The following is a 21904-nucleotide window of genomic DNA, read 5'->3' as shown; positions in this document are numbered from 1 at the left end:
CTGTCAGGGAGCTTAATACAGCAACATATTTAGGGAGTGTAAATGTATAGATAAATGTGTCAACTTCAGGTTATTACAGTGAAACATTATTTTGAGCAATACTTTCAGAGAAATTTTATTCCATGAAATGATGGTGTAAGGTATTTCAGTAATAATTGACATCTCTATTGCAGGAACTACAGAATCAATTAGATGCAATTAACATCAAAGTCAAGAACGAAAGACAACAGTTAGAAAATGAAAAGGAGAAGCTTTACAACAAACTTCAGGACTCACTACAGCAGGTCAGTGCTGATACAGCCAAATGTTACTGTAGCTGAGGACTAACTCAATTAAATGGTGCTCACTCAGAATTTGTTTGGCTTTCTAGATTTCCAGGATGGACAGCTTAATGAAGCAGAGCAAAAAGGACACAGTACAAGCTGAATCTTCTTCGACAAACATGAAAGAGAGCCACGAGAGGTTACTGCAGGATCAAGAACAGGCAGTTAACCAGATCTCAGAGCTGCAGGTGGGGAAAACAAGAGAAAGTGATTCAGAGAAATGGTAATTTAGGTAAAATTTGTTGTTTATTGGAATGTGGAGGGAGCAGCAGTAAAAATGATTGGGGCTCCACAACAAATACTGTAAAATGTTATATTTGTAAGCCAGTCAATATTTACATGAATTCAATAGAAAAGCTGCCGTTTGAAAATACAGATCTTTATTAGGCTGTCGGTAAAACTAGAATTTAGAATGAAGACAAATATACCCCAAAGTTGCATATCAACTAGCAAGCTTCCAGCAGGTTTTACAGAAAATATAAATGTATTGTTTTAGGTAAACTTAAACAGTTGGACTGGGAGCAGCCTTCAAATGCAGTTTGACCATTTCTGATACTAGAAATCTGAAATATAAACAGAATGACAAAACTTGTAGACGGTAAAAGATATGTGAAAATGAACAGGACCTAATATCTGGGATTTTATGGAGTCTGCCGCATGGTGCTGGATGATTGGTGGAATCACATAATTACAGAGAATGTTGCACAGTACATTCCTTCCAGTGGGAACATTAATCCCCAGGGGTCAGTGGCACCACCCATTTGTTACCCGAGATCATTATCCCTTAGACCATGGGATATAGTGATGGCTCAGAGACTATCCTAAACTCTGTAGAGTTTTCAAGTGGCCTCTTAAGAGTCCTTCTTTCAGAGGCATACAGAGCCTGATCAGGGGATGCAGATTAATGAAGCAAGTTAGCTTCCTGATAGTCACCTCTGCCCACATGCCTCACGCATCCACTTCCAAGAAGTCAGCAATGTTTCCTGGTGAAAGTCTCAGAGCATTGCCTACAGAATGTACAGCTCCTTGTAGTGGTGTCTGGAATGTAGAACTGCTGGCGTTTGATTGGACAGCAACTCTGTTAAAAATGTTCTTAACAAAGTAGAAATTATCAGATTAGATTTTTAGATTACCTACAGTGTGGAAACAGGCCCTTCAGCCCAATGCTGCCCCTTGAAACATCCCACCCAGACCCATCCTCCTATAACCCACACACCCCTGAACACTATGGGCAATTTAGCATGGCCAGTCCACTTAGCCTGCACATCTTTGGACCGTGGGAGGAAACTGGAGCACCCGGAGGAAACCCACGCAGACGTGGGGAGAATGTGCAAACTCCACACAAACACAGTCGCCCGAGGTTGGAATTGAACCTGGGTCCCTGGTGCTGTGAGGCTGCAGTGCTAACCACTGAGCCACCATACCGCCCTAAATGACCTGGTTGCTTTTGTATGTGTGATATTGACTGAAGGATAGTTATTAATCAGGATATCAGGAACAACTCTCCTGCTTCTCTTTGTGATAGCGCTCAGAGATTTGTGATACCAACTTAGAAGAGGCAGATGGGCCTTCCACTTGTCTTCAGAAAGACAGCCTCTCCGACAATGCTGTGCTCCCTTAGCACTGTACTGAAAAGTCAGCCTTGGATTTTATATCCTCAAGCCCTGAAGTGGGACTTGTACCAAGGACTTTTGGTTCAGAGGTGAGGGGACTACCAACTGAGCCCCAGATAACACCGTGTCACCTACTCTAAATTCCTGCCCAGTTTCATGTCAAGAGTGACCTCTCAATTCTCTGCAAAGATGCTGCCTGACAAATATTTCAATTTTCTTTTGGCAATTTCTGATATATTTTGACACAGTTTTCTTTTTTAGTCTTCTTCCTTACACCAGTTTTCAACTTGATGGTTATTTTGCTTACTGATGGTTATTCACAAATAGCAACCTATAAGAACCATTTAACAATTTCAACCTTAAAGTTCAACTGTAACTGTAGCAGGTCATCTTTAGATAATTAACAAGAATGATACACAAAGAAATGACATTACATTTGCATGATTGCTTGCCTTATAGTTGTTATAATTATAAAGAAATTGATGCTTGGTGAAGGTTGAAGGATTGGGTTTCTTGGGGGATTTCGAACGTTCTGGGACAGTTAAAGACTACAGCAAAGAGCCTGCCTTCCGTGTCTGCGTGGGTTTCCTCCAGGTGCTCCGGTTTCCTCCCACAGTCCAAAAATTTGCAGGTTAGGTGGATTGGCCGTGCTAAATTGCCCATAGTGTTCAGGGGTGTGTGGGTCATAGGGGGATGGGTCTGGGTGGAATGCTGCAAGGGGCAGTGTGGACTGGTTGGGCCAAGGGCCTGTTTCCACACTGTAGGGAATCTAATGGCACATGTGCAAGTTAATGTTAGCAGCTTATCTGGTATCTACTCTTTCCTAAAATGACGTTGTCCCTGTGACAAATGCTTGAATAGTGCAAAACACATGTCTTTCACAATCAGAAATAGGAGGAACTGCTGATCCTAGAGAATCTGAGATAACAAGGTGCAGAGCTGGATGAACACAGGAGACCAGACAGCATCAGAGGAGTAGGAAAGCTGACATTTTGGGTCTGGATCCTTCTTCAAAATGGGAGAGGGAAAGGGGATTCTGAAATAGATAAAGGGGGAGAGGTGATGATGGAATGTGGATAAAGGAGCAGATAGGTGGAGAGAAGATGGATAGGTCAAGGAGGCAGGGATGAAGCCAGTAAAGGTGAGTGTAAGTGGGGAGTTGGGATCAGGGTTGGTCAGTCAAGCGAAGATGGACTGGTCAAGGAGACAGGGATGAGGCTGGTAGGTAGGAGGTGGGGGTTGATAAGTGAGGTGGGAGGAGCTATGATAGGTGGGAGAAAAGACGGACAGGTCAAGAAGGCGGGGACGAGCTATGCTGGTTTTGAGACGAGGCCAGGAATGGGGTGATTTTGAAGCTTGTGATGTCCTCATTGAGACCATTGGGCTGCAGGGCTCCCAAACGAAATGAGATGCTGTTCCTGTGACCTTCGGGTGGCATTGTCGTGGCACTGCAGAAGGCCCAGGAAGAACATGTTGTCTACAGAATGGGAGCGAGAGTTGAAGTGGTTTGCGACTGGGAGGTGCAGTCATTTGTCACGAACCGAATATAGGTGTTCCTGCTTGGATTCCCTAATGTAGAGGAGGCCACATCGGGAACAGTGGATACGATACACCACATTAACAGGTGTGCAAGTGAATATCTGTTTAATGTGGAAGGTTTTCTTGGGGCTTGGGATGGGGCTAAGGTGTAGCAGGTGTAACACTTCCTGTGGTTGCAGGGAAAAGTGCCGAAGGTGGTGGGGCTCATGGAGAGTGTGGAGTAGACAAGGTAGTCACGGTGAGAGCGGTCCCTCCAGAAGGCAGATAAGGGTGGGGAGGGAAAAATGTCCTTCATAGTGGGGTCAGATTGCAGGTGGCGGAAGATGATGCGTTGATTCAGATCCCGTATCTTTGCTGAATTGACGACCTCCAGAGCATGTTGAACACTTGTTGCTAGTTGTTTGATTTGAAGCTGTATCTTGAATTATGCTGTAATATCATTGTCCAAGCTTAGCTGTGAGCTTGTGTGGGGGTTCACATTCTGGTGACACATTAGGCAAGAATTTTGCTACATGGTTGCACTGTTATCACATCTGTTGATCATTTTTACACACAGCTCTTATCTTGGCAGAATCCATGTGCAGTCCTTTTTTTTCATTCATACCTGACCCAGGAAATTAACTTCAAGATCTTCAGTTGCATCTCTTTTTTCTCATTCCATTCTCTTCTCAAATCACGCATCCTCTTCTGCCATTCTGCAATGACTGCCTCTTCTGCTGCCAGCTCCTCTCAAACAATTTTTTGGCCTCCTGTTTTTTTTTAAGGTCTTTAAGTCAATGGGGCTGTTGGTTCTTCTCCTGTTTTTGAAGCTGGAATTTAGGGCATCTGTAACTCGCCTCAACAGATACTGACAAAGTCTCACATACTGTTATATACTTTTAGATAGTATTCATCAGAAAGTCATCAAGACCTGCAAGAACCTCTTTGTAACATTCCAGGATCCTTTCAGCAGTCTGTGGCTTTGTGGCCTGCCAAACATTTCAAACCTCTTCTGGCAAACGCAGGGCTATTGCTTCAGCCGAGATGGGTGTATTTAGCTTAATAGGTTTCTGGAGCTCCAGATCTTCATTCTCACCATTGATTGAAACACCGATTTATTTGTCCCCTTGGGGTGAATATTATTATATTATATTGCCTCAAGGGCTTCATTTTTTTGTTAAGCTACTTCATGTAGTTCTGCAAAGTTCATCATGTTGCATGAATCATTGGTGGCTGGCTCTTCTTCTGCAATCATCATTTTTAACGCTCACCAACCACTTATCACTTTTGAATCTTATTATGCTAATCGTTGTGTGGTGCATAGTGATTAATCAGAATCTTCTAATGACAGGCATAAGGACCAACAACATAGGTAGGAATAGGGATGGGGATGTCAGGCAGAAATGCAAGGAGGTAGGGTGGAAGCTTAGAGCAAACCAAGCGTGCCACATGCTAGTAAAGTGAGGAATAGGGAGAGAGAGCAGTTGAACACGTGCCTACAGGGATGGTGCAGGAGGGAGGGATTCAGATACTTGGATATTTGGGGCTCATTCTGGGGTAGGTAGGACCTTTACAAACAGGATGGTCTACACCTGAACCAGAAGGGTACCAATATCCTGGGGGCCAAATTTTGCTAATGCTCTTCTGGAGGTTTTAAAATAATTCAGCAGGGGAATGGGAATCTGAATTGTAGCTCCAGTGAACAGGAGGTTGAGAGTAGTGAGGTCATGAATAAGGTTTCAAGGTCGCAGGAGTGTACTGGCAGGCACGAAGGTGGCTTTAAGTGTGTCTACTTCAACGCCAGGAGCATCCGGAATAAGGTGGGTGAACTTGCAGCATGGGTTGGAACCTGGGACTTCGATGTTGTGGCCATTTCTGAGACATGGATAAAGCAGGGACAGGAATGGTTATTCCAGGTTCCAGGGTTTACATATTTCAGTAAGATCAAGAAAGGTGGTATAACAAGTGGAGGTGTGGAATTGTTAGTCAAGGACAGCATTACAGTAGCAGAAAGGACGTTTGATGAGGACTCTTCTATTGAGGTAGTATGGGCTGAGGTTACAAACAGGAAAGGAGAGGTCGCCCAATTGGGAGTTTTCTATAGGCCTCTGAAAAGCTCCAGAGATGTAGTGGAAAGGATTGCAAAGATGATTCTGGATAGGAGCGAAAGTAACAGGGCAGTTGTTATGGGGTTTTAAACTTTCCAAATATTGACTGGAAACGCTATAGTTCGAGTACTTTAGATGGGTCAGTTTTTGTCCAATGGGTGGAGGATGGTTTCCTGACACAGTATGTAGATAGGCCAACAAGAGGTGAGGCCACATTGGATTTGGTACTGGGTAATGAACCAGGCCAGTGTTAGATTAGAGGTAGGTGAGCACTTTGGTGATAGTGACCACAATTTGGTTACGTTTACTTTAGCGATGGAAAGGGATAGGCATATACCGCAGGGCAAGAGTTATAGCTGGGGGAAAGGCTATAATGAGGCAATTAGGCATAGAATGGGGTAGGAAACTGTAGGGACTGGGCACAATTGAAATGTGGAGCTTGTTCAAGGAATTGCTACTGCATGTCTTTGATAAATATGTACCTGTCAGTCAGGGAGGAATTGGTCGAGCGAGGGAACCGTGGTTTACTAAAGTTGAATCTCTTGTCAAGAGGAAGAAGGAGGCTTATGTGAAGATGAGGCGTGTAGGCTCAGTTAGGGCGCTTGAGAGTTACAAGTTAGCCAGGAAGGACCGAAAGAGAGAGCTAAGAAGAGCCAGGAGGGGACATGAGAAGTCTACCTACATTGGCAGGTAGGATCAAGGAAAACCCTAAAGCTTTCTATAGGTATGTCAGAAATAAAAGAATGACTAGAATAAGATTAGGGCCAGTCAAAGACAGTAGTGGGAAGTTGTGCGTGGAGTCCAAAGAGATAGGAGAGCAGCTAAATGAATATTTTTCGTCAGTATTCACAAAGGAGAAAGACAGTGTTGTTGAGGAGAATACTGAGATACAGACTATTAAACTAGACAGGATTGAGGTTCATAAGGAGGAGGTGTTAGCAATTCTGGAAAATGTGAAAATAGATAAGTCCCCAGGGAATTATGGGATTTATCCTAGGATTCTCTGGGAAGCGAGGGAGGAGATTGCAGAACCTTTTAACTTTGATCTTTGTCATCATTGTCTACAGGAATAGTACCAGAAGACTGGAGGATAGCAAATGTTGTCCCCTTGTTCAAGAAAAGGAGTAGAGACAACCCTGGTAATTATAGGCCAGTGACCCTTACTTTGGTTGTGAGTAAAGTGTTGGAAAGGATTATAAGAGAATTTGATTAGGGATAGTCAACCCGGTTTTGTGAAGGGTAGGTCGTGCCTCACAAACCTTATTGAGTTCTTTGAGAAGGTGACCAAACAGTTGGATGAGGGTAAAGCAATTGATGTGGTGTCTTTGGATTTCAATAAACTGTTTGATAAGGTTCCCCACAGTAGGCTATTGCAGAAAATACGGAGTCATGGAATTGAGGGTGATTTAGCGGTTTGGATTAGGAATTGGCTAGCTGTAAGAAGACAAGGGTGGTGATTGATGGGAAATGTTCATCCTGGAGTTCAGTTACTAGCGGTGTACTGCAAGGATCTGTTTTGAGGCCACTGCTGTTTGTCAGTTTCATAAATGACCTGGATGAGGGCGTAGAAGGATGGGTTAGTAAATTTGTGGATGACACTAAAGTCGGTCTGGAGTTGTGGATAATGCGGAAGGATGTTGCAGGTTACAGAGGGACATAGATAAGTTATAGAAATGGGCTGAGAAGTGGCAAATGGAGTTTAATGCGGAAAAGTGTGAGGTGATTCACTTTGGAAGGAGTATCAGGAATACAGAGTACTGGGCTAATGGTAAGATCCCTGGTAGTGTGGACGAGCAGAGAGACCTCTGTGTTCATGTGCATAGATTCCTGAAAGTTGCCACCCAGGTTGATAGGGTTGTTAAGAAGGCATACGGTGTGTTAGGTTTTATTGGTAGAGGGATTGAGTTTCGGAGCCATGAGGTCATGTTGCAGCTGTAGAAAACACTGGTGCGGCCACACTTGGAGTATTGCGTGCAGTTCTGGTCACCGCATTATAGGAAGGATGTGGAAGCATTAGAAAGGGTGCAGAGGAGATTTACCAGGATGTTGCCTGGTATGGAGGGAAGGTCTTATGAGGAAATGCTGGGGGACTTGAGGCTGTTTTCATTAGAGAGAAGAAGGTTAAGAGGTGACTTAATAGAGACATACAAGATGATCGGAGGATGAGGTAGGGTGGACAGAGAGCCTTTTTCCTCGGATGTGATGGGTAGCACGAGGTGATGTGGCTTTAGATTGAGGGGTGATAGGTATAGGACAGATGTCAGAGGTAGGTTCTTTACTCGGAGTAGTAAGGGCATGGAATGCCCTGCCTGCAACCGTAGACTCGCCAACTTTAAGGGAATTTAAATGGTCTTTGGATAAACATATGGATGATAATGGAATAGTGCAGGTCAGATGGGCTTCAGATTAGTTTCACAGATCAGTGCAACATCGAGGGCCGAAGGGCCTGTCCTGCACTGTAATGTTCTATGTTCTATGACATGTCTCTGGCCATTTTTTATAGGTTCACTTTGCATCTTTATATCAAAATAAACTGTGCTCAAAGTGATTAGACCTCTTGTAGTTTATAGTGTTACTTCCCCACTCTGGATATAATTACTTTTTCCTGTGGAGTGTGCCCCCACAATATTTATATGTTGCACTCTGGCCTTAATTTTCTGCTGACTCTTCTGCAAGTATGTTGTCATTTTTTCTGATATGCTATTCTTGTTTGATCCGGAATGTGTCTCAGCATGATGCAAAAACTCATTTATTCTTCTGTTAGTACTGTATAACTGACGGTTGACCACCTCAGTTACTATACATGTCAATGGCATTCTTGAGAGCAGGCATCTCTCAGAAGATTTGCTGTTGTGGCAGGATCTCTTGTACTTAAAATAATTCTGACTTCCATGAGATCGTCTTTCAGTTCTCTTATACAGATATTTTTCTTAATTCGCTTTTTATTTCTGACCTCCACCCATATGGATTCTCTGTTTTCCAATCGAAGATTATTTCATGCTATTGTACTTGCTTCATTCTGTACTATCAATGTTACTCCATCACCCTTTCCTTCTTGCCTGTCCTTTTGAGAAGTCACATACCCCTGAATATTTGTTTCTTGGCTTTGATCTCATTGTGACCATGTCTCTGTAACGGATACAATATCACGCCCATTAGCCAGTGTTTGTGTCACTAATTTGTTTTGTTCTGAGTACTACCACTTTGAAGTAAAGAACCATTGACTTTGCCTTTTTAAAGTTTTTACCAAGTGCAGTGAACAAATTGCCTGAAGACTAGCATGTGTGATTCTGGGGTGTCAGGATGGAGCCAAAATGGATAACTCACTTGGCACTTCCTGAACCCCGAATGTGGCTACAATTAACATCAGCCTTGTTGTTTGCACCAATTCTCACTGGCCTCATACACACAGACAAAGAAGGACACAAATTCGACTGGAACAACACATACATAATAGCATGAGCCAAACAGATGTGCCAGGGAATCCCTGGAGGCCTGGGCATTCCAACCAGAAAGCCACCAAAAAATACATTGAACTGGACCCGATTTATACAAACCACTAAAAAACAGAACTCGAAATAACGTCAACCACCCCAGCAAACCAAGGCACATAAATAACAAGTGGGATAGAACGCTTCACTGGAGGTGCACTGATGATGTTACCTAGCAGGGTGATGAAACGTCTGCAACCAAACACAACCTGATGTGGTAGATACTTGGAAAGAAAATATTTTGGGGCCACAAGCAAAGAGCAGGGGACTGGAACTACTTGGATAACTCTGTCAATGGGCCACATTCTGTGCAATATTATTGTTTCTGAGCTGATCAAATGAGAATGTTGGGGCATTGAAGGGTAATATGGATTAATTGGTAAGTTGGTTCTATATTTTAAGATAACACTTTTGACCATTTAGAAAGTTGATGTGTTAATCAATGATTTGTCAAAGGTGTACTTTAATAATGGAATAAACTTAAATGAGTAGATGAAGGAATCAATTAGATTTCAAACATATTAATCTTCAGGAGATGTTCAAAGTCACTTCACAGTAAAGTTTGCTAGAAAAGACCAGATGTTAGGAGTGAGAGTAAATTGAGCTTTGGCGGGAGATAGGAAACAAAATGCTGAGTAAACGCTGTTCAGAATGGAGAAAGGTTTACAATGGTGTGTTCAAGGCCCTGGTGTTAAAGTTGGCTTTGTTCTCAGCGGATGTTGATGTCTGAACACGGATCTTGAAGTTCCTTGACAACTACAAAATAGATAGTTTGGAAAACAATGCAATTAACCATTAAAACACTTCAGGAAAAACAGAGCAGCAGATGTAATAAGGTGTGAAGAGTGAATAATACATTTGGAAGAATAACAAAAGAGCATAAGGAAGAGGTAGCTATATAAGGAGACCCGGGGTTAATTCATACATGTCAGACTTCTACTAAAACACTGATATGATTCACATAAAAGGATTGCATTCTGCCAAGACACAGGTCCCAGATTTGTATGGGGATTTTCTCCACCAGAAGCAAACAAGGCTATTGAAAAAGGTAGAACGGAGTCGGAAGAGGTGATTTCCGGCTTGGGAAGATTCTGTATTTGTAGCTTTGCAGGAACTCATTATTTGTGAATAGTATAACACCACTGGAGAAGAACTGCACTAGCCTCCTGAGGGATCATCGTAGATCCCGTGGGAAAGTGAGAAGTGGAGAGCATGGGACAGTAGGATTTATCTTTGGCTCTAGCAAAGAACTGGAATGGACAGAATTGGCCAAAATGGCCTCCTTTTCCTGTGCAGATTTAATGGTTCAAAGTCAGAGTGAAATACCTGCGAATGCCTGATTTTTCAAACTGAACATTTACCCATTAATAAAATTGCATTCTCTGAATGTGGGCAGTGCCAAGTCTCTCAAACCCAGGGATTCGTTAGTAGACATTTAATAGAGAAAGCACAGAAGAGTTGGATGAGTAGAGAAACCTGATTAAATGGGATTTTCTGAAACCAGGAATGCAAGTACGTAAACCCATTGAAGGTGTTCAGCACTCTTCCATCGTAACAATAATTCAAGTGGTGCAAAATAAGCCAACAGATACCAGGAGGTTTGCTGACTGAGGAATTAAACTCTCCATTATCTTCCAATACCTACAACCCTATGTAAATATGAACTGTCGAAGCCAAGTAGACCAAATAGCCAGCTATCAGAGGAGTGTTTTTTTCTAATCCAATTGATTATTTTCTCTTCAGCCTTCCATTTCAGAAGTCAATTTGCATCCTTCCACTTTGCTCCTTTCGCCATAAAAATCCTGAAATATTCAGCAGTGAATTGTAGAATTATCTTTTTAACTATGACACAGTTCTAAAAAATACTCTTTAATTGATTGCAACCAATAAGAAATAATCCCTTAAGTGGTAATAGAAAATCACATGATCATTTCACTCTTTATATTGTCATGTCAGGAGAAACTGAGACAGCAGAAGGAACAACATGAAGCTTTGGTTTCATCCTTACAAAAAGAACATCATAAAATGAGGGATCAACTATCACAACAGATAGAGACAAAATGGAAAGAAAAAGTACGGTATGTTACACTCTACAAAAAGTGGCACTTTTCTTTCCCTGAAATATACTTCTTATCTTCAGCTATAAAGTCTGTGTCATCACCTCAGAAACTTAACTGCAAAATATATTTGCTTTTATAATCAATTCAGATTTGTAAGCAGCTCTGAATATATTTTGTGTTAAAGTGCTAATATCAGTTTAGAGTATTCAGGAAAAAGAAAAGTTTTTGAAGTTGATTTTCTTGACTGTCGTTTTTTTTAAAAAATCCATTGATGCAGTTGTCGGTCAGGAGTTTTGGAATCTGCAGTCCTAAGCTAAATGGATAAGATACTTACTTGGTTTGGAAAGTTGATTCAGAATGTTGTTGACACTATTAGGAATGTATTAGACAGTTAAAATAAAGTCAAATGCTGCAGTCAAAACCTCCTTAAATGTCTTCGTCCTCACAGACGAGTACCAATATAAAGAAGTGTAATCTTAATTCTGGGAAACTAAATGAGTAGCAAAAGACTGTACTATGTGTTGGCAACAAATTTTACTTTTTTGGAAATAATTAAAAAATAGCTTTTCAAAGCATGACTAGCAGATGCCATTTGTAGCTAGTGTTGGGGAGTTTAAAAAAAGAATGAAGCACATGGAGGAAGAGAGGGAGCTTGAGGTCCACATCCATAGATTCCTCAAGGTTGCTACCCAAGCTGATAGGGTTGTAAAGAAGGCGCATGGTGTATTGGCTTTCATTGGCATAGGAATTGAGTTTGAGAGCTGTGAGGCTTTGCTGCAGCTCTATAAAACCCTGTTTAGACCACACTTGGAATATTGTGTTCAGCTCTGGCCGCCTCATTATAGGAAGGATGTGGAAGCTTTAGAGACGGTGCAGAGGAGACTTACCAGGATGCTGCCTGGAAAGGAGGGCAGGTCTTATGAGGAAAGGTTGAGGGAGCTAGGGCTGTTCCCACTGGAGTGAAGAAGGATGAGAGGTGACTTGATAGAGGTGTACAAGATGATGAGAGACGTAGAGTGGATAGTCAGAGACTTTTCCCAGGGCGGAAATGACTATTATGAGGGGACATAATTTTAAGGTGATTGAATGAAGGTATAGGGGAAATATCAGAGGTAGGTTCTTTACACAGAGTGGTGGGCATGTGGAATGTGCTGCTGGCAGTGGTAGTGGAGTCAGATACTTTAGAGACTTTTAAGCGACTCTTGGATAGGCACATAGATGCTAGTATAATGTGTGGTATGCAGGGTAGTTTGATCTTAGTAGGATAACAGGTCAGCACAACATTGTGGGCCGAAGGGCCGGGTCTGTGCTGTGCTGTACTGTTCCGTGTTCTGTGTTCTATGTTCTATCTGCGTGAGTCAGATTCTTTCCAGTTTTCACTTTGATAGGACATCATTCAATAATAACTCTATTACAAATATATCAAGCACCTTCAACCATGCACATGCCACTCTATTTTACAAAGATGTTGCTTATAAATTCACTGCTTCTAGTGGTTACATTACTTCTTTTTCACTAATCTTTCATATGTAATTGTAATTGTCAACAATCTCTCCTCGCTTTTTTATTTAAACCAGTTAGCAATGGAAAAAGAACTAGTGCAAGTTACACTAACCCAGTGTGAAATAAATGACCAACATCAAATTTTTTTGCTTTAAATATACATGCATTCACATAACAGCTTTCATAATTTCAGACTTGCCTAAAGCTGAGAAAGTACTTTTCACATGCAAGTGTTGTAATGTAAAAATAAATGACAAAACTATGAATAGGCTTGCAGAAAAATAAAACTTTTCAAACATAATTAAATAGTATTGAAATTGAAGAAATTGCTATGTGAAAAATAGAGGAATAAAATAGGACACTTAAAAAAAAAATCCAACTACTTATCAAAAGAAAATGAATTTGGTAAGTGCAGGGAATGGTTATCTAATTCACATTCAAAGCTATCTCATGTTGTAACTGGAGCTACTAGCTGTAGCATTCTCTCATTTATAACAAATTTTTAACTAACTCCCAACTAGTTCATTATTAACAAACCACAGTACACCCATGAACAAGACCCATGCTTAAAATTATAAAACTTTGGGCATTGATTTGAATGACTTAATATGCAGCCTGAAATGTTAAAATGTTACTACAATTTTGTAAATGATGCGTAACTTATTACTGAACTCTGAGCTAAGCAACTTAATTGAGCAAAAGACAGCACTACCAATTTAGTAATCATGAAAGGCTGTATATTTTCAGCACAAATTGAAATAATATGCTTTAGCAGCTAATATCAATTGAAAAGGGTAGGTACTGATTAACAACAGAAATTCTGTGTTATTGAAAAGGTCCGTTGTTATTAGGAAATAGTCATGATTCTCTCTTATAATAAAAGGACCACTTTATTTTCACATCTAGTAATGCTTCTTAATCTTCCAATCCTTAGTCATTCCAATGTACTGTACTGCCAAATTAGCGATCATAGGTAGATTTGAGTAAATATTTTATGGGAAGCTCCTTTCTGTTGTCATTGTGAAATTGAACAGAAGGTAGAACAAAAAGTGGTGTCAGTGAACATCAGAATTAAAAAGCTGAAGAACATCTGTACAGGAGGAACTGAAAGGCCCTCAAGGCAATTTGGGAACAATTTTGAGAGCTTGGACGACACAATGTCTTTGTTTTAAAGAATCTGTTGCCTAATTCCTGGAGGTTCTTGCCTCCAGTTTTTAATCATGATGTTAGTGTTTTCAGGGTACATAACAAAAAGTAGAAAGTGGCTTATATTTCCATTATGCCACATGGTTCTCAATGGTAATGCTTGTGATAAAGACACACACTCACTCAATACAAAGATTTTGTGCCAACAGTCATTTATCAAATGATATATATGGTAATAGATACAAAGGACAACCTGAAACCATAGACACACTCAAGTTGCAAACTATGGGCTATGTACCAAACTTGTTTGCAATTTCAGGCACAAAACACACAGGTAAGTGAGAAGCTGCAGTGAGTTGAGAATAACGCTTGTGCAATGGAAATCACTTTACTAATAATGCATCACAGAAGCCATCTTGGCAGTTGAATTGAATACAAGCGTAGCCCTATTGCAGGGATAGAAACGTGTCTTTGCAAATTGTAAAAACAAAATCTCCATTGCCCAAAAGCTGGGAACTTTCAGTTGTTCATCTTCGTGAGATGGGACTGTGAACTCAGTGATAGCTATGTCCTGAGTTTGTTAGCGGCAGGGATAGGGGTTTGCAAAAGAATTTCAGGGTATTGGGCAAGAATTGCCCGAAATCTCAGGGAGGGCTATCCCCACTCTGCTTTCCTCTCATCACTTGCATTGGATGACCTCCTATTCTTTGGAACTTGTTACATGACAGCAACTCATGCAAAACCATAAAGGCAGTCACTTGGCAAAGGACCTGTGTGTAGAAATATCTGTGATTTGATGTCACATGATCTAGTCCTCCAGAAATGTTCCCAGAAGAGTTTGCACATTTCCCCTACCAGTATATCAGATGCTAATGAGCTGGTAATATCCCCTTCCAGCTCATCCTGCAACACTTCAGCACATAGTGGGAAACATATCCTGGACAAGGCTCTTCATTATTCCATCCTAATTTTGCTGGAATGTGCAAGGCACTCTGATCTATTACAGCCATCTTGCCTGGTTCAGGCTGCCAATAACAGATCGCTGGTTCAGGAGATTTTCTTCAGTAGGAAAGGACTTTGATTTGGTTACCCCACAGAAAATGAACCAAAATCACATCCCTCCAGCAGGCTTTCAGAATTGGGCATAATCCCAGTGGAAGCAGCAATGAAAAAAGAGGACCCCTGCAGAAGAAAAAATCAATTTGGGAATTGTTGGGAAACTGGTTTACTGATCATGCAATATGCACTTTGAAAATGAGGACACCAACAAACTAAAGATACCTGATGCACATCTCCTGCTTTACTGAGTGCACAATATGTTTTTGGTAGTGTTTCAGTTCTACAGCGATTACCGATTTGTGACTGGAACAGGTGAAGCTTTTCAGGATTTTGGTTCAGAATCAAAAAGTGAAAGTTGTCTTTTTTATGCCCCTCTTAGACTTGAGAATGACAAACTACGGGAGCAGTTAAAACAAGAATATACAAATGACAAGCAGTCTGTTCTAGCTCACCTGCAGCAGGAGAAAGAGAATGAAATGAAAATCTTACAGGAAAAGTGGCAAAATGTAACAGTAGCACTTGAAACTGAGGTAATTGGATGGTGGAGGTGTGTGTGTGTGTGTGGTTTACAAAATTGCACTTCCTGTGAGAGCTTTCCCACCTACGGCTAGATTCAAATATGTGCTTTCTATGATTTTCTGTCTATTTAAGTTAAATTATGTTTTACAAGATGGAATGAAATAGCTGCTGGGTGAATTTCACCTGAACGTCAATTTCAGGTGGGTAGGACCAACGCCAAATTCTCCCAAAAGCATCAGCCTGAGTCTGAACTATTTTAGCTCTTGGGCCTCAGTTGCCTGCATCAAATAGCTGCAAGAACAGCCAACTGGTGCTCTACAGACAAACATTGGGTGACCCCAAAACCACCCAACCACACACATATATAACACAAGCTGCAGACTCAGCAACGTTGCTGATGTTCTCTGCTGGACTGAGGCAAATATTCAATGCTACGCTGACTGTGTATGTACGAGGAGCAATGCTGTGGCAGTGTATGCCAGATTTTGTTGCAGGAGGCGATATAGCTCTAAGCTATCCTTCCAGAGCATCACAACTTCCTTCTGCACTGTAAATTCTATTGTCCTGATCCTGAAACTCATTGGGAGGGTCAGAATCTTTGTCATTCCACTTCTTCCACATATCTCTTCTGTGGCAATAGCTTTGTCCTCACGCTTAATTTTGCTGCTTCTCACCTATTAGTGTCATTGCCAGACGGAGATCCATGAAGAAAAGACACCTTGCCCCGAAAGACTTCAACAATTCACTACAACACTTCGGTCGACCAAAATGACAGAGTATTGCAGGAAAAGTGCACGTTTTTTCAAAGCTTTTCAGCTTGCACTCACCAGGACAATTGGCAAGAATCCCAATCCAAGTGAAAAGCTATTATCATTCAGATTGCATGAGAGTGACTGAATAGTTGGCAAGTGGATAATCATGGCTATCTTTTTTTCACTGCCATTCTGCCTGTCTTTCAGAAATATTGTTTCCCCTGGAATATTTATTTTCCATTCTTAATTGCCTTCTAAGCATTTCTCATTCATCTATTGTATAGCTAATGTGTTGGGCATCGCAATGAAGAATATTTAATTTATTTTCCCTGTGTTTTGACAGTGACCTCATTCCCTGATGCACAATTCCTGTTAGTCTTTCTCCCTTCCTGTCCCATTCTGCTTGTCTTTACTGGCACGTAATACTGTTCTGGCACTTGAACATGTTTCTTTGGATTCCTAAACTTCCCCTCCTGCTTTCTGTCTGTTAGTTTTCAAGACCTGTCAGACAAATGACAGATTAAATTTGTGAAGAGAAATAGGAAGTGATTTATTTGATAGAACATGGAGAGGCAATAACAGGTAACTGAGAGACCTGAGTGAATGTGTATGTGTGTAAATCATTGCAGGTTACAGGACAGGTTGTGTGCATGGAGCCAGCCTTCCCAAGTGAGAGGGAGCATGGAGAGGATTTCCTAAGAGCAGACAAATGGCCCACTGAGGATCAGCCATACAGCAATAGCCATCCCGTGACCCCACAGTCACTACTGGAGCAGTCACTCCTCCATCTCCTGGCCCAGTCTGATCCCAGTATTGCCTTGATTCATTTACTGGCCATTTAAGGGTGCCTTGATATGAAGTCTCCATCTCCTTGCAGCCTCCGCATTGGCCACTTCTGTCAGTGGTGCTGCTAAGGCTGCAGCACTGCCATCCCCGCTGAATGGGCCAGCAATTCAGCTGATAGATGTTTTTAATTGACCACCATAAAAATGTCCCATCATCCTACTATCCACTGATGCAGGCTCGGGAGCTGAGTTTGATTCCAGTGTTAAAAAGATTCTAGCCTCTCAGCTTCTTTTAAAAAGAAATCCATAATTAAAAAGAGGCTTTAGCTTAATTTGACTAATTTTGTTTAATTATAATTTGCATTTGTGCATGCAGCTGATTTCCATAAATGCAAGGAACCTCTGTTTATTTGAAATTTCAGGAAGTTCTGAATTCTTGAGGTATTTAAGGAACCTTTTGTTATTTTCAAGGGTGAATTATGTAATATAGAAAATGTAATTTGAAAATTACAACTTTGATTTCTACAATCAATAATCCTGAAAATGCAAGAATAAATTAAAGTGAAGCTAAAATGTTAGTGTTATGAATTTGATTTCTGTCTTTCTTTTAGCTCACAAACGTGAAGAAGAATGCACAACAACAAATTGAGACTTCCCAAGATGCTCTCCAATTGCTTCAGTCCCAGTTCGATAAAGAAAAAGAAATGCTCTTGGAAAAAGTTCAGTGCATCACGACATTAAATCAGGATCTGAAATCCCAGCTTCAGACCCTAAAGGAGCAGATGCTGCGAAATCAGGAAAAATGGCAACAGCATGAAATAGCGGTGAGGTGTTTTTAGTGCTGCCTTCTTAAAAGGAAATAAATGTGATAGGCCGAAAAATGTATTTTTCCAGTGTAAACCCACTGAGAGTAAGATAAAAGACCAGAAAACCAGATCTGGATTATCCTCCCCAGACATGGCCTCCGTTGCCAGAGGAGTCATTTTCTAGAATCCATGGCTCAGAACTTCCTTGGCCCTTGACTGAATTCTGCCTATACCTTACACCAGGGGTGGAATGGCTGTGTTGATCCTCCAGACAATGCAAAAAGATGGCTGCCTGGGGTTGCAGGCCTGACTGCTAGACATTTGAAGATTTTGATCCATCTTGGTAACTTCTGTTTCCCTTCAGAAGTACAACCAACCCACACCAAATGGGTGTGCTAGAGATTTCCGCGAGCTGAATGGATAATTGCTGCCTCCTTTTATTTGATCATGTCACTCACTCTGAATATCCTTTATGACCTTTGACCTTTATGTGCAGTTAGTATTACCGGTGCTTGTCAGTAGTATTAGGCCTCCCTTGTCCATTGGGTGGGGAAAAGGAGATTGGTAGATTATGAATCATTTACTCAAACAGCCCATGAAGTTTCAAGACTCACATCTCCCTGTCGAGTACCATAATTTTTCACCCTTGGCCAAAAAGATTCCTCCTCTTTGAACTGTATCATTACAAGAAAATATTTTAGATTTCTCCCCTCCTCTGCTCTCCACCCCAACCAAGTGGTTCAGTACGGAATAATTAGAGCAGTCTTATCCACCAGATGGGCATCAGGCCCAAATGTGGCTCACTGAGGGTCCTATCTGGCCTACAACCTGTGATACAAATAGAGGTAAGTACTGCTCAAAGTTCTCCAAGTTGAAGGCTGTTTCCGTCCTGTTTTTGCTGTGGGTAAACTCTGATTGGAAGAGCAGTGAGGCTGTGTGGATTTCTGTATCCCAGTTTGAGGTTTAGATGCAGGAAATGCAAGGAGGAGACTGCAAGGAATTGGGGGAGGGCAACGCAGCAAGTCAGGGATTGGTTCAGGGGAAATTGAAACTCTTTACTTTGTGGAAAGGGGCCTGACAGACAACAGTCAAGATGCAGCGTGGAACCCCTAAGCCTGCACAGTGGGAACGTGAGACTGAGGGAGGTGTGTGTGGGAGGGGCTGTGTACATGGGAAGGAGTGTACGTGTTTTTGTGAGGAATGGAGGGAAGAGTGTGTGATTGTTTTACCTGTGAGGGACTGGGAAGAAGTATATGTGAGAAAGAGTGTGTAAATCCTGAGACTGAGCCACATAGACACACACACAGAGAAACCACACAGAATTCTACTGGACAAAAACCTATCCGTAAAGCAGGTTGGAAAAAGAGGAAATCCCAGGCTGTAATGTCACTTGGAGTGTGCACCACCAGAGGTGAATGCAGGTCAACATATACACAACTTGACTTGGCCCTGAGCCCACCTCCTTCCCTGTTGATCAGGGCTTGGAGCTGAATCCATCTCCCTCTATCTGTCTGTTTGTCTCTCTTTCTCTTTTTCCCTATCTCTGCCGATCTCTAGCTCTGCTTTTTAACTGAGATGGCAAAACGGCTTTATTAGTTATATATGGTGCTTTCAATGGTCATTTTTATTAATCATTTATTGAAACTATCAGTTTGTCATTTTGGAATGGTTTTCTTTTGAAATTCATATGTACTGCTCATGAAAGATTTATATTTCTGAAATCTGCTCACCATCCCCTCAAGTGAGAGAAAAATTGAAATGTAATGCCTGCCCTGGACAGCTTGAGTCAGAACATTGGCAACAGGGAAGAAGGAGCTGAATCATTTGAAATATCACTTTGTGTTTCTGCAATCTTGTTAAAGAATCAGTAGTTATGGCAAAAAGTATTTTCTCATTTTATATCAAAAGGGAAATTTCACAGATTTAACGTGTATCATATATATTTTCATATGAAACGTGACACAAATGAATCTTGTGTTTCTCTTCAAAAATGAGCCTATTGTTGTGGAAATTCTGTGTCACAGTAATCCTCCCCCAGTGTACCCTGCATCATAACTGAAGGTGATAAACGTTGTGTCTTTTATGACATTAAACTGCAATTCTGAGAAATTATTTGTAGATAATATTTCCCTCCTTCAGTTTGCGGATAGATGCTTTCCTGATGGCTTAGAATGTATGTACGTTGGAGAACCTGACAAAAATCCTGGAAAAGCATGACAATGGAAAAATAAAACATTTAGTCTCAGCGGTAGACTAGATTCAGTGCATGTCATGTATTCTTATGTTTTTATACATGTGCATGAAATTATACAAATATTTGAAGATGTTCTTAATGTATATGGGATGAGTTATTTTTAAGACTACATTACTGTTGCTTGCATTGCAAATGAAGCCTTAAAAGTCATGCTTGGAATTTCGATATCATTAACCTCTCATTGGAAAGTAGGAGTCAGATTCTCACAAGGCCTGCCTATTGGTGTCATGTGATCTTTAATCTCGCAGCAAGATAAAGAGGGGATCCCCAGAATGCATTGCATGGACATGATTTGGAGCTGTGCTGACATTACATTTACTTAGCTTGGGCTCACTCAGTGGTTCAGTGAGTGTGTGATTGATATAGACTGTGAAGGTCCTAGTTTTGAGCTTAGCTGTGTGCTGAGTTATCTCAGCTGAAGGCATCCTACAATGTCGTTCATTGTCCCTGAGGTATGGTGAGGAAAATCATCCATAATTCCTGTACCTAATTGCTACTCAACAACTGATGTTATGAGGATGTGCGTGTCAGGTATGAACAATATCAGATTTTTCTGTGATGACCCTTGCAGTTGAATAGTTCACTGACACACATTCAGGTAGGTGTTGAGCTACATCCCAGTGTAAAATCCGTTTCTTCAGGAGAAGACAGGAAGGGAGGGGAGGAAAAAACCCCACCTCTTCCTCCGTTACATTGATGACTGTATCGGCGCCACCTTGTGCTCCCAAGAGGAGCTCCAACCGTAAGACCATAAGATATAATAGTGGAAGTAAGGCCATTCGGCCCATCCACTCCACCATTTAAATCAAGGCTGATGGGTATTTCAACACCACTTCCGTGCACTCTCCCCGTAGCCCTTGATTCCTTTTGAGATCAAGAATTTGTCGATCTCTGCCTTGAAGGCATCCAACGTCCCGGCCTCCACTGCACTCTGTGGCAATGAATTCCACAAGCCCACCACTCTCTGGCTGAAGAAATATCGTCACATTTCAGTTTAAATTTACCCCCTCTAATTTTAAGGCTGTGCCCACGGGTCCTAGTCTACCCCCTAACGGAAACAACTTCCCAGCGTCCACCCTTTCTAAGCCATACATTATCTTGTAAGTTTCTATTAGATCTCCCCTCAACCTCCTAAACTCTAATGAGTACAATCCCACGGTCCTTAGCTGTTCATCGTACGTTAAACCTACCATGCCAGGGATCATCCGTGAATCTCCACTGGACACGCTCCAGGGCTAGTATGTCCTTCCTGAGGTGTGGGGCCCAAAATTGGACACAGTATTCTAAATGGGGCCGAACTAGAGCTTTAAGAAGTCTCAGAAGCACATCGCTGCTTTTATATTCCAACCCTCTTGAGATAAACGACAACATTACATTTGCTTTCTTAATTACGGACTCTACCTGCAAGTTAACCTTTAGAGAATCCTGGACCAACACTCCCAGATCCCTTTGCACTTCTGATTTGCGAATTTTCTCACCATTTAAAAAATAGTCCATGCCTGTATTCTATTTTCCAAAGTGCAAAACCTCACATTTACTCACATTGAATTTCATCAGCCATTTCCTGAACCACTCTCCTAAACCGTCTAAATCGTTCTGCAGCTTCCCCACCTCCTCAGTACTACCTGCCTGTCCACCTATCTTCGTATCATCGACAAACTTCGCCAGAACAGTTCATCCACTTCATCAACACCTTCCACCCCAACCTCAAATTCACCTGGACCATCTCCAACATATCGCCCACCTTCCTGGACCTCTTTCTTCATCTCAGGCAACCACCTAGAAACCGATGTCCATTTCAAGCCCACCAACTCCCACAGCTGCCTAAAATACACCTCCTCCCACCCACCTTCCAGCAAAAATACCATTCCCTATTCCCAATTCCTTCACCTCCGCCGCATCTGCTCCCAGGATGAGGGATTCCATTCCCGCGCATCCAAGATATACTTGTTCTTCAAGGACCACAA

General features: G+C 41.6%; 1 protein-coding gene across 6 annotated transcripts in view; it reads left to right on the top strand.

Moving 5' to 3' along the window:
- Nucleotides 1-21904, top strand: part of LOC125459720 (protein FAM184B-like) — a 169848-nt gene that overhangs the window by 114277 nt on the left and 33667 nt on the right. For 5 of the 6 annotated variants that reach the window (XM_059646818.1, XM_048546519.2, XM_048546492.2 and 2 more), the window contains exons 6-10: nt 174-284; nt 371-511; nt 11010-11131; nt 15201-15351; nt 17489-17701. In XM_059646818.1, the coding sequence (XP_059502801.1) occupies nt 174-284; nt 371-511; nt 11010-11131; nt 15201-15351; nt 17489-17701 (738 nt within the window). The remainder of the gene's footprint in view (nt 1-173; nt 285-370; nt 512-11009; nt 11132-15200; nt 15352-17488; nt 17702-21904) is intronic. The other variant, XM_048546509.2, reaches the window with a different exon arrangement.

The sequence above is a fragment of the Stegostoma tigrinum genome, chromosome 1 (genome assembly GCF_030684315.1).
Source record: "Stegostoma tigrinum isolate sSteTig4 chromosome 1, sSteTig4.hap1, whole genome shotgun sequence".
Lineage (NCBI taxonomy): Eukaryota > Metazoa > Chordata > Chondrichthyes > Orectolobiformes > Stegostomatidae > Stegostoma > Stegostoma tigrinum.
Note: the sequence above shows the minus strand (reverse complement) of the source record. Positions and strands in the feature narration are given on the sequence as shown.